General features: G+C 54.2%; 4 protein-coding genes across 4 annotated transcripts; 3 read left to right on the top strand and 1 right to left on the bottom strand.

Moving 5' to 3' along the window:
- Positions 1 to 707: 707 nt before the first annotated feature.
- TRIREDRAFT_104856 (uncharacterized protein) lies at positions 708 to 3,859 on the top strand (the record flags this gene model as incomplete). The annotated part of the gene is made up of 3 exons (XM_006963327.1): positions 708 to 3,046; positions 3,113 to 3,258; positions 3,327 to 3,859. The coding sequence occupies 3 exons, from the start codon at positions 708 to 710 to the stop codon at positions 3,857 to 3,859; spliced, it is 3,018 nt and encodes a 1,005-aa protein (XP_006963389.1).
- Positions 3,860 to 4,323: 464 nt separating this feature from the next.
- On the bottom strand, positions 4,324 to 6,755 carry TRIREDRAFT_58184 (uncharacterized protein; the record flags this gene model as incomplete). The annotated part of the gene is made up of 2 exons (XM_006963145.1): positions 4,324 to 5,983; positions 6,064 to 6,755. The coding sequence occupies 2 exons, from the start codon at positions 6,753 to 6,755 to the stop codon at positions 4,324 to 4,326; spliced, it is 2,352 nt and encodes a 783-aa protein (XP_006963207.1).
- A 389-nt stretch (positions 6,756 to 7,144) lies between these two features.
- On the top strand, positions 7,145 to 7,973 carry TRIREDRAFT_57472 (uncharacterized protein; the record flags this gene model as incomplete). The annotated part of the gene is made up of 3 exons (XM_006963326.1): positions 7,145 to 7,231; positions 7,296 to 7,837; positions 7,895 to 7,973. The coding sequence occupies 3 exons, from the start codon at positions 7,145 to 7,147 to the stop codon at positions 7,971 to 7,973; spliced, it is 708 nt and encodes a 235-aa protein (XP_006963388.1).
- Positions 7,974 to 12,127: 4,154 nt separating this feature from the next.
- On the top strand, positions 12,128 to 15,240 carry snf1 (serine threonine protein kinase; the record flags this gene model as incomplete). Its single annotated transcript, XM_006963050.1, has 4 exons — positions 12,128 to 12,375; positions 12,438 to 13,273; positions 13,368 to 14,012; positions 14,093 to 15,240. 4 exons carry the CDS (start codon positions 12,128 to 12,130, stop codon positions 14,377 to 14,379), a joined length of 2,016 nt encoding a protein of 671 aa, XP_006963112.1. The 3' UTR covers positions 14,380 to 15,240.
- Positions 15,241 to 15,257: the final 17 nt, after the last annotated feature.

The raw sequence follows: 15,257 nt of genomic DNA, 5'->3' as shown, positions 1-15,257 counted from the left end.
TCCATGCCCGCCCCAAGCCCGCCCAGAGTGCATGCGGCCCACCCGCTATTACCCCGCTGGAACTGTCACTGCCGGTACCTGGCCAGCGCTCCAGGCGGACGCGCTCAGGGCCGCTAGCCGGCCACTGCGCCCAACAACTCCCGGCAGTCGGGCCCCTGTCAGAGATGGATGGCCCGCTCACTGGACCTCGAACTTTCCATTAGCAGCTGGAGCCCTGGAGCTGGAGCATTCGAGAGCTGGAGCTGTTTGGGTGCAGGTCCAGTGCTTGCTCGCTCCCCAGCTGTTAGCGCTTCGGCACTCCAACAATTTTCCATCCAATCCACCATCGTGGCATTGAAGCTTCGTGCTCGCCTGCGAGCTTCAGCCGTCCCAGCCTGAGCCCACCGCCAGACCCGATCTCGCAGTACTCCTGCCACCAGCATCGACAGCAATTGCCACGCACGATTGGACCGCTCGCGGCCTCACTCGGACTGACGGCCGCGGGCCTTGATCGAGCCCACGAGAATGCTGTTCTACCACAAACCGCAGCCATGAGCAGCTCAAACGGTAACGGCTCCTCAAACTCGACAGCGGCCGCGCTGCCGCCCTCGCGTCCCTCCAAGAGAAGTGTATGTCACTCGCCTCTTCCCTGTTCTAGATTGCTGCTGTGCATGAGCGCTCTCAGCTAGATTCGATCGCTAATTCGCATTCGCTCTTTAACTTAGAAAATGCGCAATGGCACCTTCGTCATCCCTGCCACGGGCGAGCGGTCACGGCGCCAATTTACTCTCCGCGCGCCCCGAAGCCGATCACATTGCAATGGAGCCGAGCGACGCCCTCCGGCTGCGTCTGGGATCTCGGTCGGACAGCGTATCCGGGCGGCCTCGAGGTTTGCTCGGACAAAGGCCCTGGCGGCGTGGGCGTGGCTCCAGACTGACGATGGTCGACAGGTGCTCAAGTGCACGCTGGCATATCTCTTGGGCACCACGGCCACGTTCTGGCCGCCGCTGTCCAACTTCTTGGGCCGCCGAGATGGCAAGCACATTGCGGCGACTTTGACGGTGTACTTCCACCCGGCTCGCACCGCCGGGTCCATGCTGGAAGCTGTCGTGATTGCAATTGTGGCCGTGTTATACGCTGAGCTGGTCTGCGTGCTGTCAATGGGCATAGCCATGGCCTCTCGCGCAGTCTCGGGATCGGCGACTCCCGCACACGCCCTTGTCCTGGTCGTCTGCATTGGCGGCGGTCTTGGATTAGTCGGTTGGACCAAGCAACGATTAAACCAGCCCCTTGTGAATACCGCGTCTACCTTGGCGTCCATGGCCATTATATCCGTCATAACAAAGGAGGAATCTGTTGCCAACGGCTATTTCTCTGCAGGCAAGATTGTCCAGATGTTCAAGTTGCTCCTGCTTGGCATCTCCTTCACCGTCGCTGTTAACCTTCTGGTGTGGCGCGTGTCGGCCAGAAAGGTGCTGCGCCAGTCTGTTCGCACCGCAGCTGTAGCATTGAGCGACCGCTTGTCCTTCATCACCAGCGGGTTCTTGAATGGCTCGGAGGACGAGGTCAGTTCTCCCGAGTATACTCAGGCATCTGCCCAGTATAACTCGGCGTATGCCCAAATAATGACAACTCTTCGAGAGGCCAAGATCGAGCAGTATGTCCTTGGCAGGGAGAAGATATACTCCTTGGACAAGCGTCTCATCAAGTCGTTGGAAACGCTGTCACAGGCGATCGGGGGTTTGCGTAGTGCGCTTCAGACACAGCTGACGCTTCTCAACGAGGGACCCAGCTCTGGTATGCCGCCGCCGCCGAGCTTCTTATCCCCTGAACCGTCCGGCATGTCTCGAAGTGTTTCGTACTTTTCTGATGATGCGAGAGATCGGCTGTCTGTCATTGAAGAGGACGAATTCGAACGTCGTTCGGCCCTCAACAGCCATTCGGACCCTACCTTGGACAAGTCGCCCATTTTTCGCGTCCCGTCCGACATATTTGCACTGTTTTTGGCCCTCTTGGGTCCTTCCATGAAATCTTTGGCATACACTCTCTCCGAGACGCTGAAAGAGAATCCCTTTGGCAGACACCCGGAGCAGCAAGTGGCTGTCAACGACCACTTGCGCGCGAGCCTCCATGATGCGCTGGATCTGTACAATACTGCTAGGGGCAAGGCTCTTCGCCAGCTATATCGCAGCATCGAGCTCGGAAGATCGCGGTCCGAGGACATCCAAGCCGATATCGAAGAGGTTGCCGCTGCTTGCGGCCACTTTTCCTTTTGCTTGCAGGCTGTAGCAGAGGAGATGGACGCTTACCTCGACGTTCTCGAATCATTGGAGCGCTCGACAGAAAGTCCAGATCGCAGCTGGAAGTGGCTGAGGTTCTGGAGGCACTGGAAGGTATTCCAGCGTCGCAGCGATCTCGATGCCGAGCAACAGCCCCTGCTGGCCTCGAAGCCGAAGCCCATTCGGACAAAGTCGCCTACCCCAGGTGATCTGCCCAAAGCCATGTTACAGAAGAGAGACTCATTCCACTGGGATGCTGCGCCGCATAAGACGAGCATCCTTGTGCGCAGATTCTCCCAAGCTCTACTCGGGTTTCTTCGAATCCTTACCCGTGAGGATGTGCTATTCGGAATCAAGGTCGGCATCGGTGCCGTCCTATGGGCCATGCTTGCCTTTATCCCAGCCACGAGGCCGGTATATCAACACTGGAGAGGTGAATGGGGCCTGCTGTCCTACATGATTGTTGTTGGCATGACCACCGGTGCTTCGAACACAACGGGAAGCGCTCGATTCATTGGCACACTGATTGGGGGCGCCTGTGCTTGCCTCGCATGGCTGTCGAGCATGTCCAACCCCTGGCTTCTCGAACTTTGCACTGCCATTGTGGCGCTGGGAAACTTCTATGTGATCCTGGTGTTGAAGAAGGCCCCTCTGGGGAGAATTTCGCTGCTGGCGTACAATGTCATTGTCTTGTATGCTTACAGCCTGACGCAGAACGTTGATGACGACGATGATGACGAGGGCGGAATTGATCCTCTCATCTTTGAGATTACATACCACCGTGTAGTGTCAGTCACATTAGGTATCTTGTGGGGTATCCTCGTCTGTCGACTGCTGTGGCCCATCTCTGGGAGGAAGAAGTTTAGAGAGGGACTCTCGGTATTGTATCTGCAGCTTGGACTCATTTGGAAGCGCGGACCTTTGGCCCCTTTACTGGAAGAGAACCGTGGTGGCCTGGAATTTCTGAAAGAGGGGGAGCAGACAGCCCTCCGACGATATGGTAAGCTTTACACCTTGTGGGAGTCAGTGTTGTTGCTTGGAGCTAATTCATGGCACCTTGGTTTACAGTTTACAAGTTGGAGTCATTGCGAGAGTCTGCCAAATCCGAGTTTGAGCTTCGCGGGCCGTTCCCCAACGCTGCCTACGGCCGAATCATGCACTCAACCAAGCATATTCTGGACGGCATGTATGCCATGCGGCTCATCACGCAACGCCGGGACACACTCTCCGAGGGCGAGAGTGCCCTATTGGAAATCACGGCTGCGGAAAGGATGCAGCTTTGCCAACGCATCTGCCACGTTTTCCAGGTCCTTGCCTCCTGCGTCATGCTAGAGTATCCTCTCACGGACGCCATCCCTACAATCGACCGCACCAGAGACCGGCTGTTGAACAAGATATATCAGTACCGCAAGGAACACATGGAGATGAACCTCAGGAACGACGAGGATGCCGTGCAGGCCGTGACACAAGAGCGAGACTACGCTCTGCTTTATGCGTATACCCTTGTCACGGCGCAGGTGGCTGCCGAGCTGAAGAAGATCAAGAAGGAGATTGAGGGCTTGTTTGGAGTGCTGCGCCATGATGAACTGCTTTTGGAGTAAAGAAACGAAGAGGAGGGAGGTGTCATTGATCTGGCTTGACATGGAAGGGCGTCTGGGAAACCTTGAGGTCCTGGTTGGAAGCACACGACTTTTCTATTTCAATTCTTGGCGCACTTGAAGGGGGGGATGGCTGGTTGATCATGACTGGATGGATATATATATGACGCATACGCAGCGGGATCCCGTGATGACACGGCTTGTTTTCTTTTCGGAAACTTTTAGATAGAATGGTATTTCTTCAACCAGGCTACACGCTGCTTCATATTCATTGACCATGGTATTTGACCCCCCTGACTCATATATCCTGCGTACGAACTGATGCTACGTCTAAATATCATAAACACATCCCAACAAGCAAGATTTTCCTTTCATTCCCCCCCTTCTACCACACAGCAACCCTCAGACAAAACTAGAAAGAAAAAAAAGGGGGGGGAACCAAATCCAATGCCCTTCTGCATGATAGACTACAACGTACACTCCCTCAGCTTGCCCACCCGCCCAATCTCATACTCAACCCACCTCCCCACGCCCTTGCGCCCCGGCACAAGCACGCTCCCCGGGTTCATCACATGACACCCCTCGTACGTGATGCAGAACGGAGGCGCCGTCGTGTCAACCAGGGCCATGGCGGTAGGCAGCGGGTACAAGTGCAGCGACGAGGCATAGTCCCAGTGCACGGGGCGCGTGGACTGCCGGAAGGGCGAGAGGTAGCCCTGGTCGAGGATCGTCTTGACGAGCTTCTGGGCCGTCTTGATGTCGAGGGGAACGACTGTGGGAGAAGGAGAGGGGGGCTTTGCGGGGGCTGCTGCGGAGTCGTCGAGGTCCATGGCGTCTTCGGGGGCGGATGACGGCGCTGGGTGGTGGTCTCTATGTTGAGAGGAATCATTGTTCTGATCGGCGTCTGTTTCGGCGGCCGGCTTGCGCTTGAGGGTGACTGCTGTGCGTCTTAGTCTGGCGGATATATCGTCTCTGAACAGAACAATGTCATGGTTTGGCCCAAAGAGGGACAATCTGCTTGGATTGCTTGTCCATATCGCCGACCCCTGAACGCCAGTGTTGCCGGCTTCAGCGTTGGCCGTAGCAAAAGCACGGCGTATGCGCGAGGTAAACATTTCGGGGACGGGCTTTCGGGGTAGCGGCACCGAGGCCCCGGCTGTGAAGGAGGAGACCCAGCCGTCATTGTCGCCAGGGACAAAGACAAAGGTCGAGGACTGGAGGAGGGTCGGGAAGTCGGAAAAGGTGGAAGCAAGGGCGTCAAAGTATTCTTTGTACTCAATGCTGCCGCCGCTGCCACCTCGCGCCATGACGGCGTGCTGCGTGAAGTTGCCGGCCAGCACAAACGTGAGTGGCGAGGTTCCTTCAGGCTCGGCGGCGTACAGCGATAGGATCTTGCGGAGGGCTTGGAGAGCCCGAGGCTGGTCGAGGTTGATCTCGCCAATGATTACCACTCGATTTCGAGATGGCATGTCCGGCTCGGGGGCAGGCTGCAGCAGCCTCCTCTCCAGCCTTCGCATTTTCGATCCCACCGCACGCTCACTGCCGACGCCGAGAAAGTCAATCCAGCCAAAGCCTCCGCCAATGGTCTGGTCATGGTCTGCTGAGTCGACCCCGGTGATGCCCAGTGTCGCCTTTCGCTTTTCGCAAGGAGGCTGTCCAATGAAGAAGCCCTGGAACCGGCCACCCAGTGTTCCTCCCACGCCGCTGCTGCCACTCAAGCCTTTGCCAATCGACTCCTCTTCTTCCCCGTATACGCCATCCACAAGGACCATCATGCCCGGACAGAACCATGCGGAATCCTCTGGAATGGCGACGGCTTGTGAAAGATCAAGCGCGATGGTGCCTGTCAGATCGCTTATGGCAAGGTCTCCTGTCGGCAGCAAGTTCAGCTGGCCTAGCAGCATGTGGTTGCTTCCATGTCGTCCAAGCAAGTTGGCTATCGGCGTGATTTTGAGGGATTGTTGGTTGGAGAGTGAGCGGTGGAGAGTGTGTTTGCGGGATGAAGTGACGGAAGAGGTCTGGAAGGATTCGTTTCGGAGGAGGCGTTGGTGAATGACGTGGTATCGGTTTCGAAAGACGGTGGTTTTGTGAGAAGCCGGAGGTAGTAATGAGGGTTTGGCCGTGTCTCTGATATGGTTTGACATGTTAGCTTAGAAGACATCGCACGAAGGGGAGGATATGAGGAGTTGGAGAAGTGCATATAGTACCTTTCAAAGTGCTTCTTATCCACATTGTAAATGAGTCGCGGCTGCTCGTAGGCGTCAATAACCTTTAGCCAAGCCCGGGCATCGTTGGCTTCGTCATCGTCCTCTGCCTCCTCCTGCACCCCCAGTCCAGACATGCCAAAGCTGGCATTGCTGTCTTGTCGGGGGAGCGCCGCCGGCCTGATGCCCAGTCTGGCGTTTAATGTGTCGCTGTCATTGATATCCAGCATGCTGTCTCCCCTTGGGAGCCCTCTGGCCGGGCCTACGATCTTGCCGCCACTCATATTTCCTTCCAGGGTCTTAAGGATATCCTGCAGCTCCTTGCTAGACCCTTCCACTATGACGCCGCCATTGCGGTTCTTCCAGCTCCTCGCCACTTCTTCCAGCACCCTTTCTGCCAAGCCCTCCTCGCGCCATCCTGAGCCGCAATGTCGCCCGATGAAGGAGGCAAGCTCTTGTAGTGCAGACGAGGTGAGGGTGAGAGAGTGCTTCTTTGTGAATGTGCGGAAGGCGAGCGGTCGGAGAGTCGCGGGCGGGAGGATGATGGGTAGAATCGCGGCTTTGGGGGCATTGATGCTGAACGGCTTCGGAGGGTGGACGGGAGTGCCAAATGCTGGGGAGGAGGACGGCGCCACTGACGAGGATGGAATCAGTGGACGCTGCTTGCGGAAGATGGGAGCTGGCGTTTTGTCCATGGTTCGGTGTGGTGGATGATATCAACAGCTTGAGGCCAGCATCGCTCGACCAAAAGAGACAGCAGATGAGGGGGAGAAAAGAACAATTGCTTGACGCGGAATGCCGTAATGAAGTTGTGTCGAAAAATCCCACCTTCACTCAAATTCACATGGCCCGTCTTATCGCGAGGTTTGGAGGGGGAACCGCGTCGACGCGTCTAATTGATTTCTTGTAGATGCATAAATGCACATAACGGGGAGCGTGGGGTAACGTCCAGTCCTGGAGCTTCAATTACGGAAGCTGCAGCTCTGAATGACCTCATTGGACCTTGGACTTGCCGGGATCTTCTTTTCGTCCCGTCATAACAACAACTTCTCAAGTGCATCACAAAGGCTCGGAAAACACAGATATGATATTGACAAAGCTTCGAGTCAGCTCGCAAAAGGTTGGGCTGTTCATTAGAGCAGTATCCACACTGAGGAACAACTCTTTCATTGTGAGTTGCAGTAGTCTCATACGAAATTCCGTCCAAATATCACGGCTAACCAAGCCCATCTCAGAAAGTCTTTAAGGATCCATCAGCGCCTTCATCACATATCCTCACCTATCTAGACTCGGATCCCCCATCAAAATCGCTCGCCATCGGGACTACCACAGCGCTTCCCCCAACCCCTCAGTCCTTCAAACAAAACCCCAAGTTCGTCTCGATCCTCAATGAGGTCGTGTCCGAATACGGCCATCAGGACGAGGACGTAGTCGCACAGGCAAAGGCCTTCGCAAGCCCAGGAGGCTTTAATCTCGGATCTGGAGGCTCATTCTTCCCCGGCCAACGACAACAGCGCCACCAAGGGTCATCTCGGAAGCAAGGGGGCGGAGGCGGAGCTGGCGGAGATGGAGCGGGAGGAGCGAGCGCGCAGGGCGGACCAGGCGGCGGAGGCCGCGGCGGATTCGTTCATCTGAGTGACCGCAGGAATCCGCCGGATTTTGGTCGTATCGCGTGGCCGGAAGACATCTTGGGCAGCGTTGAGGTGGATGGGTCCGGGCAGGTTATCGGCAAACTGCAGCCAAGCGGATCGTACAGGATCGTGACCAACGAAGGGATGTAAGTTCAGCAATCATGGCCGGCTATCTTGTCCTTGGACTAATCACTGCACTGCAGCCTTAACTTGAGCCCCTTCTTAAGAGGGAAGCTGATCGATAGACTCCGTAAGGAGGAGGCCAAAGAGAGAGGTGCTTGATGTGGCCGGAGGTGTCAAAGAAGCTCGAAAAGGGTCATTGTACCCGATATGACTTCCAATAGCTCTGATGGCTCTGGGTCTCCGGTACATCTCAAGCTGGCTCGCCGCTCCTTTAGTGTTCCGGTCCCTACCAGCCCTTATGAGCCACTCGACAAGCGGAATTGAACGTCTCGCAGATGTATACATATCAAACCAGAACACAGTTCCACTCAAGTCAGAAGCGAACATATTAGGCTATGATCTGAGGAGTATGCGAAGCATAACTTGTTATCTCATCTCCAATGTAATAAATCAACCAAATGAATGAAACAAACCCGGGGAAACCTCCCCTTAGTGAGACCTTTCAAACAAACGAATGCTGATGAGGTTGCTTGCGAGTGAATCCTGCACGAAGCAATCGACATGTTCCCGTGTGCCAGAAACGTGTTTCTAAACAACACGGCCATCTATCATATTACGGCATCTGGCGAGATGGCCGAGTTGGTTATGGCGTCAGGTTAAGGCTACCTTAACAGCAATTCCTGGTGGAGCAATCCGCGTGGGTTCGAGTCCCACTCTCGTCAAGAATTTCTTTTTTTGTGATCTTTTGCTCTCTCTATATCTCGTTTGCCTTGATTTTGGTCTGATAAGGCGCGAAGACTGACATCGGGCACATACAACGTGAAAGAGACTGCCCCTCGAATCGTGTGTTGCCATTATTACACCATGTCCTTCCTGCGAAAGTGATTCGCCCGTCAAAAAAACCTAAAGCTTTCCAAGTTGAATTGTACCTATAATAATATAGATACTGAAAAGATAGTGTGACACGAAAATGTGCGAAATCGTACCTGAATATTGAAGCTCCAAGAAGAGTCTAAGTGAAAATTTGCATTGAAGCTGCTAGACAAACATCGCCCTCTTGCCCATTCGTGTATAATTGATTGGTCGAGTGTCAGCTGAACGAGCGCTCAGAATGAAAGTCTCGATCAGAACAAACAACGACGATATCACTGCGCTTTTGTGCAGTCTGGCATCGCCATAAAGAGGGAGCACTTATTGAGCTTCTTGAGGCGAGGTTGATATGGCTATCGAGGGGAAATGGGTGGGCTTCCGTATTGGCTCTAGCTTTATGGTGACTGTTACACGAGCAGTTGACAAGCAAGAACAAGCGTAATTGGTTTAGTGGTAAAATTCTCCGTTGCCATCCGCAACGTCGGGGAGCCCTGGGTTCGATTCCCAGATTACGCATTGAATTTCTCTTTTTGACGGCACTCTATATCTTCTCTTTCAATTTTTTTTTTTTTTTTCTGGATTATGTTCCCATCTCGAATATCAGCTAATTTCCTCCAAGAGCTGTCTTCTATCAAGCGTAGACAATCTAGCAAGCCACCAAGTAGGCAGAACAGGGAATAGCCATACGACACACATCATTGCTTGCTCCAGGCCAAGGAGGATCAATATATCAACTTTGCGGTGCTTTCTAGATCAATAAATCGCTCCCTCCTAGAACGGCTGCACATTTGCGCAAGAAATTGGTAGTGCAAGATCCTTGCTTCGTTGATCGGCATCTTGAATGGAAGCATATATACACATGGGATCGGTGCTGATAAACCCGATTTGCTGTAGGCCTTGACGTCCAGGATCTCCAAGTGGCAGCGCAGGGTCTGGATAATACCTAGGTATGAGAGTCTTTCACTTACCCAGTAAGTTTCATTATTAATTTACATATTGTGACTATGGACATGTCTCACCCTTTTGATATGGCAATTGTCCATTGTCAGCCTGCCATGGCAGTTTAATATTCTAACTTGTAATAACAATGCAAAGAGGTGTGGAATAGGAACCAAGCTGCAGTGCACGAATCACTGCATAGAAATTCACTATAGGGAAGCGCTTGAAAATCAGTAAGCCCTTGAAGTTCTAGATTCTGACAGACGAGGCAAGGCAGTGAAGGTTACTGTCCGTTCATTCAACCGATCGCTCTTTGCGATTATTTTACGATTGCCGGGTAGTTAGGCTTGGTGTGAGATACCAAACACCAGCTGCAAAGAATGGCGGACCCGCTGTTTTATCAACAGCCTCACAACGGGGCTGGGCTATCCCAAGCCACGAATCTGGAGGAACGGACTCAGAACGCTAGTGGCTTATTGAGCTCGGGTTCGCAGAATCACCAATCTCTACCTCTTGAACGTGCAATCTCTACAACAAGTTCATATCATGCTTTGTCCTCAAGGGATCAAAATGCTTCCATGAACATGAATGTACATTTATAAGCTATAATAAAACGATTTTACGTCATCAATCGGTCTCTTAGCTCAGTGGCTAGAGCGAGAGATTGCAGTTTCGCGCAGTCATCTCTAGGTCGCGTGTTCGATTCACGCAGAGACCTCTCTTTTTGCAAATTCGCATTGACAATGCTCTGTGCATGGAGTTTTGTCGTCTTCAAATCGATGGATAGGTAGGTATTCAGTTCTTCTTCCGGATTGCCATCCGTCATTTTCGCTCTCCTGTATTACTGTACTTTCTTACACGCTCTCCCCACTGGACTGACTCGTCCCCGTAAACTCTTTCTTCGACCTACTTTTCTCCAATTCGCTACCGCTTTCCAGCCACGCCGCAATCGCACGTGCTCAGCCAAACACAAGTACAGAATGTACAGGCAAAGGAGCTCAACTCCGAGCTTATTCTAGACACGTTCATTATTACAAATGTCAAGAGATGCCGCCCCGGAGATAAACATGAACAACGCGGAACGTCGCCAAAGTCGTATGACAATTGCCGAGTGGCAATGCAATGATGATGGTGGTGGTGCTGTCGAGAGAGCGGTTGATGTCGTCTGTTCTTTTGGTTGCCCCGAACAATCGGGCGATGAAGACCCAATCAGAGGGCAGCTCTGGCAGGAATGCGATACATCCCATGCAGGTCTCAGGCTAATGCTGGTGAAGGCTGGCAGCGGGACGAGGCTGCTGCTAGATAAGTAGTAGGTAGGTACTGACGATGCACAATGATGGTGCTTTGTATTTATGTACATGGGAATGACATGTGAAGGGGCTGGCTGAGAGACGTGCGTATTGTCTGAGGCGGATGCAGAAGAGATCTTCAGTGGCTTGCTTGTCGACGGATAGCGACATATTGATGTGGCATCCATGTCTCAAAGGGTGTTTCCATTCAATGCAGAGCGGTTCGTTGATCGATATTTCATGCATTGTTTGGGTCAAGTGAGAAAAAGGCCGTCTTCATTTAGGGGGGGGAGGCGGTCATCTCGGATTGCAGCATCGAGTCTGTTCGTCCGTTGGTGCTTTGATGCCATACAAGTAGGTATCACAGCTGCCGCGGCTTGACAGAACCTCGATGCTGGGCTGAAACATTGGCGGCATTCCATGGAGCTCACGGATCTGATATCAGCATATCTGCTGAGCTGAGATGGCGCAACAGCTGAGTGTGCGAGGAGGCAATCCCAGCACCCAATTCGAGTCGGGTCTCATCCTGCTCGAATCAATGGAGAGGAACCCGAACATTGATCAGCTCGGGCGGGACGGAGTACTAGGGACCAGCTGTGAACAGCCAGGCCGCTGAAGGCGCCTGTAACCCGTCGCGCCTTGGCGGCTGCTGCCCTCCGATTGTCCGCTAATTGTCCTGCTGGCGGCGCTGGAATCACTCCACACCGGCCACCCTAGCGCGCACATGTACTGCGATACCGCGACGTCCAGGCGGCTGGCCCTGCTGTAATTTTCCGGACTTGGTACCTGCTAGACTGCTAGTGACGTTACCCCTCCATCTTCGGCCGGCCCAGCCCAACCTTGCCAACCCAGACGGACCCAGAAACTCTCTGCCCGCTGCCCCAAAGCCAAAAGCCAGCATTTCTTCCCCGTCTGGCATTGATTGACCGCGGATCCGAGAGTCTAATCACGAATCGAATTATCCATCATCCTTGCCTTATCTCTCGGCGAGCCATCCTTCGGCGGCTGAATATAAAGTCCTTCTCCCCCTCCCAGCGAGCGCGGTCCCAGCCCAGCCTCGTGCCGCTCGCCATGGTCCCTCGAGGCTTCGACGATGAGGAGCTGACCATCTCCATGTCGTCCACCCACGTCCGGCGTCACCAGCAGCAGCAGCAGCAGCCGCCGCCTCAGACCCAGCCGCAGCAGGGCGACGCTGCTGCGAATGCGCCCACCGCCATGGCGCGAGCCGACCAGCCGCAGGACAAGACCAAGACGGAGCAGCGGATTGGCGCCTACACCGTCGTCCGGACCTTGGGCGAGGGCTCCTTTGGCAAGGTGCGGCTGGCCATCCACAACGGCACCGGCCAGAAGGTCGCCCTCAAGATCATCACCAGGAAGAAGCTCATCAGCCGCGACATGGCCGGCCGCGTCGAGCGCGAGATTGAGTACCTGCAGCTGCTGCGGCACCCGCACATCATCAAGCTGTACGCTGGTTCCTCGCCAATTCCTGTTACGCTAGGGCTTCTGACTCTAACCGTTCGAGCAGCTATACCGTCATCAAGACTCCGTCCGAAATCATCATGGTGCTCGAGTACGCAGGCGGCGAGCTCTTCGACTACATCGTCCAGAACGGCCGCATGAAGGAGGCAGAGGCACGCCGCTTCTTCCAGCAGATGATCTGTGCCGTTGAGTACTGCCACCGCCACAAGATCGTCCACCGCGACCTGAAGCCAGAGAACCTGCTGCTGGACGAGAACCTCAACGTCAAGATTGCCGACTTTGGCCTGAGCAACATCATGACCGACGGCAACTTCCTCAAGACGAGCTGCGGCAGCCCCAACTACGCCGCCCCCGAGGTCATTGGCGGGAAGCTCTACGCCGGCTCCGAGGTCGACGTATGGAGCTGCGGCGTCATCCTCTACGTCCTTCTCGTCGGCAGGCTACCCTTTGACGACGAGCACATCCCCAGCCTCTTCGCCAAGATTGCAAGGGGCACCTACAGCATGCCGCAGTGGATGCCTCCGGGCGCGGCCGCCTTGATCAAGGGCATGCTGGTGGTCAATCCCGTGCAGCGCATGACGATTGACGAGATCAGGGCCGATCCGTGGTTCAACACCGACTTGCCCGCGTACCTGCAGCCTCCCGTCGAGGAGTTTTTCAACACCGGCGTCGATCCCAACAAGGCAATCAAGAAGAGTGATATTGCGCCCAATGCTCCCGAAAAGGTGCAGGAGAAGCTGCATAACGAAGTGACCGAAAAGATTAGCAAGACCATGGGCTATGGCAAAGACGACGTGGAGGAGGCTCTTCAGTCTGATGAGCCTTCCGCTATCAAGGATGCCTACATGATTGTTCGAGAAAACAAGCTCATGCTAGCGAACAGTGAGTCCACACCCTGGCTTTTCCGTTCTTTCCCCTCCCCCCTTTCTTGCCACCCGTTTGTGACCAAGCCAGCCAAATACTAACTGCCTTCGAGACCCAGACGCCGGCCTCACTGGGGACGAAGGCAGTCCTATGATGAGTATATCTTCTACACGATCCGCCATTTCGCCAGGAGGCGCGTCCCCTCGTCCGTACGTCACCAAGATCGGCATTCTACCCAGCAGTCTTCCTGCCTACCACAAGGATTACATGGAGAGGGAAAAGAACGGGACCGGCCATGACCCCGTTACTCCGGCCATCACCATCAACGACGAGCTGCCCGTCACTCGCACTGAGGTTGAAAAAGAGGAGGCGGCGCGTCGTTTGAATCCTCACTCCCGCAGTGCTCTGCGTCTGGACGAGTCCAGCAAACGCCCGCAGGGCATGACACCCATCACCGCCCCAGTCAAGAAGCCCAAGCCTGTGCGCTGGCAATTTGGCATAAGATCTCGCAATGCGCCATGGGAGGCTCTCCTTTGCATCCACAAGGCCCTGAACAAGCTTGGCGCATCCCATCTCCGCGACGAAGGCTACGATGAGGCGCAACGCAGAGGGGTCGAAGATGCCACAAGCCGCGATAGCAGCTTCGCAAACGGCGCCCCATTAGAAAGAGATCCGAACGGGCATGACAAGGATCCCACGAAGAGGTATAAGCTGCCTGCAGATCCGTGGCATATCCAGGTCAGATGGCCATCAACAAGTAAGTCTCGAACTGTCGTTTTGTCACATAGTTCGCCCTTTGAAGGTTTATCATTCTAACGATCGGGTCCAAACAAATAGGCATGCAAGCAGGGGCGGATCGTCGAGATGAGCTCGGTTCCAAAGCCGGATCTCCCGACAGCTTCGTCTACACTCGCGGAGATGCGGCCTCACGCAAGGACTTTGTCGCCTTGCATATGGACATCCAAATCTATGAGATGGAGCAGGGGGTCTATCTCGTGGACTTCAAGTGCTCGGGCTACGAGACCCAGGACGGAAGGCTGCTCGAGGAGAAGGAGGTCACCAGTCCGTTTCCGTTCCTGGACCGGGCCGCCAAACTGATTATGCAGCTGGCCGAGGCCGACTAGGTTCGCCGCGGATTCGCTGCATTTGCTGAGCGGCTTTGGCCCCTTGGGTCGAGGACCAGCAAGTTGCTTTCTGGCTGAAGGCTCTCTCCACTGGTGTCCTCGCGAGGACCAAGGATGTGTGATCTGGTCGAGGAATATCCGAAGGTCTCGCTCTCCCTCATATTCCCGACGGTTTGAGCTTCATGGGTCACTTGAGTTGTACTTTTCTTCGCTCTTGTCTTTTCCCCTCCATTTCTTCACCTCTAATCCCTTGAACTCCGAAATGGGTGGCCCTGCAACAATAGGAAGTCTCTTCCATTCTTGCTTTGCCATTCACCCTCTGCATCTTTCCTTCCTATATTCTCTCGTCCTTTCACACATTGTGCTTTGATAGTATGTTTTCCTTCATGTGTTTCTTGGAGGGGGGTGGGCGTCAAATCTGGGTTTAGAATCTTCGCGTGGTTGCGCAGCGTTTATTGTCAGCGCCGAGCGGGGGGGTTGGATGGGCATGGGAAGTGTAAAACTTTGGGCGGAAGGATACCGGTGAGCCGATGGGCATGAGCTGGGTCTGTTCTTGACGGATTGAATGAGTCAAAAACGTTGCAAAACGTTGAACAACAGACAAAGAGGAGGGACTGCTGCCGTTGCGCAAGCTGGGGGGTTTCTCATCTCCGTTCAGCTCTTTTGTGTTTGCTGAAGCTGCGAGAAGGAAAGATGATGGTCACCATAGGTACATATATTAATGTGTAACATTTTTTTTTCTGTATTTCGTACAATTTGGCTATTGGCATAGCTGCGCCTTTTCATGACTGGGACAACTCAAATAGATGACATTCGACCTTCTTCAGATCACACAGTCTCCAAGTATTACGACACTATATGCAACATGGTTCTCCCCT

The sequence above is a fragment of the Trichoderma reesei genome (genome assembly GCF_000167675.1).
Source record: "Trichoderma reesei QM6a unplaced genomic scaffold TRIREscaffold_4, whole genome shotgun sequence".
Taxonomy (NCBI): domain Eukaryota; kingdom Fungi; phylum Ascomycota; class Sordariomycetes; order Hypocreales; family Hypocreaceae; genus Trichoderma; species Trichoderma reesei.
The sequence above is the reverse complement of the archived record's forward strand: the minus strand, read 5'-3'. Positions and strand labels throughout refer to the sequence as shown.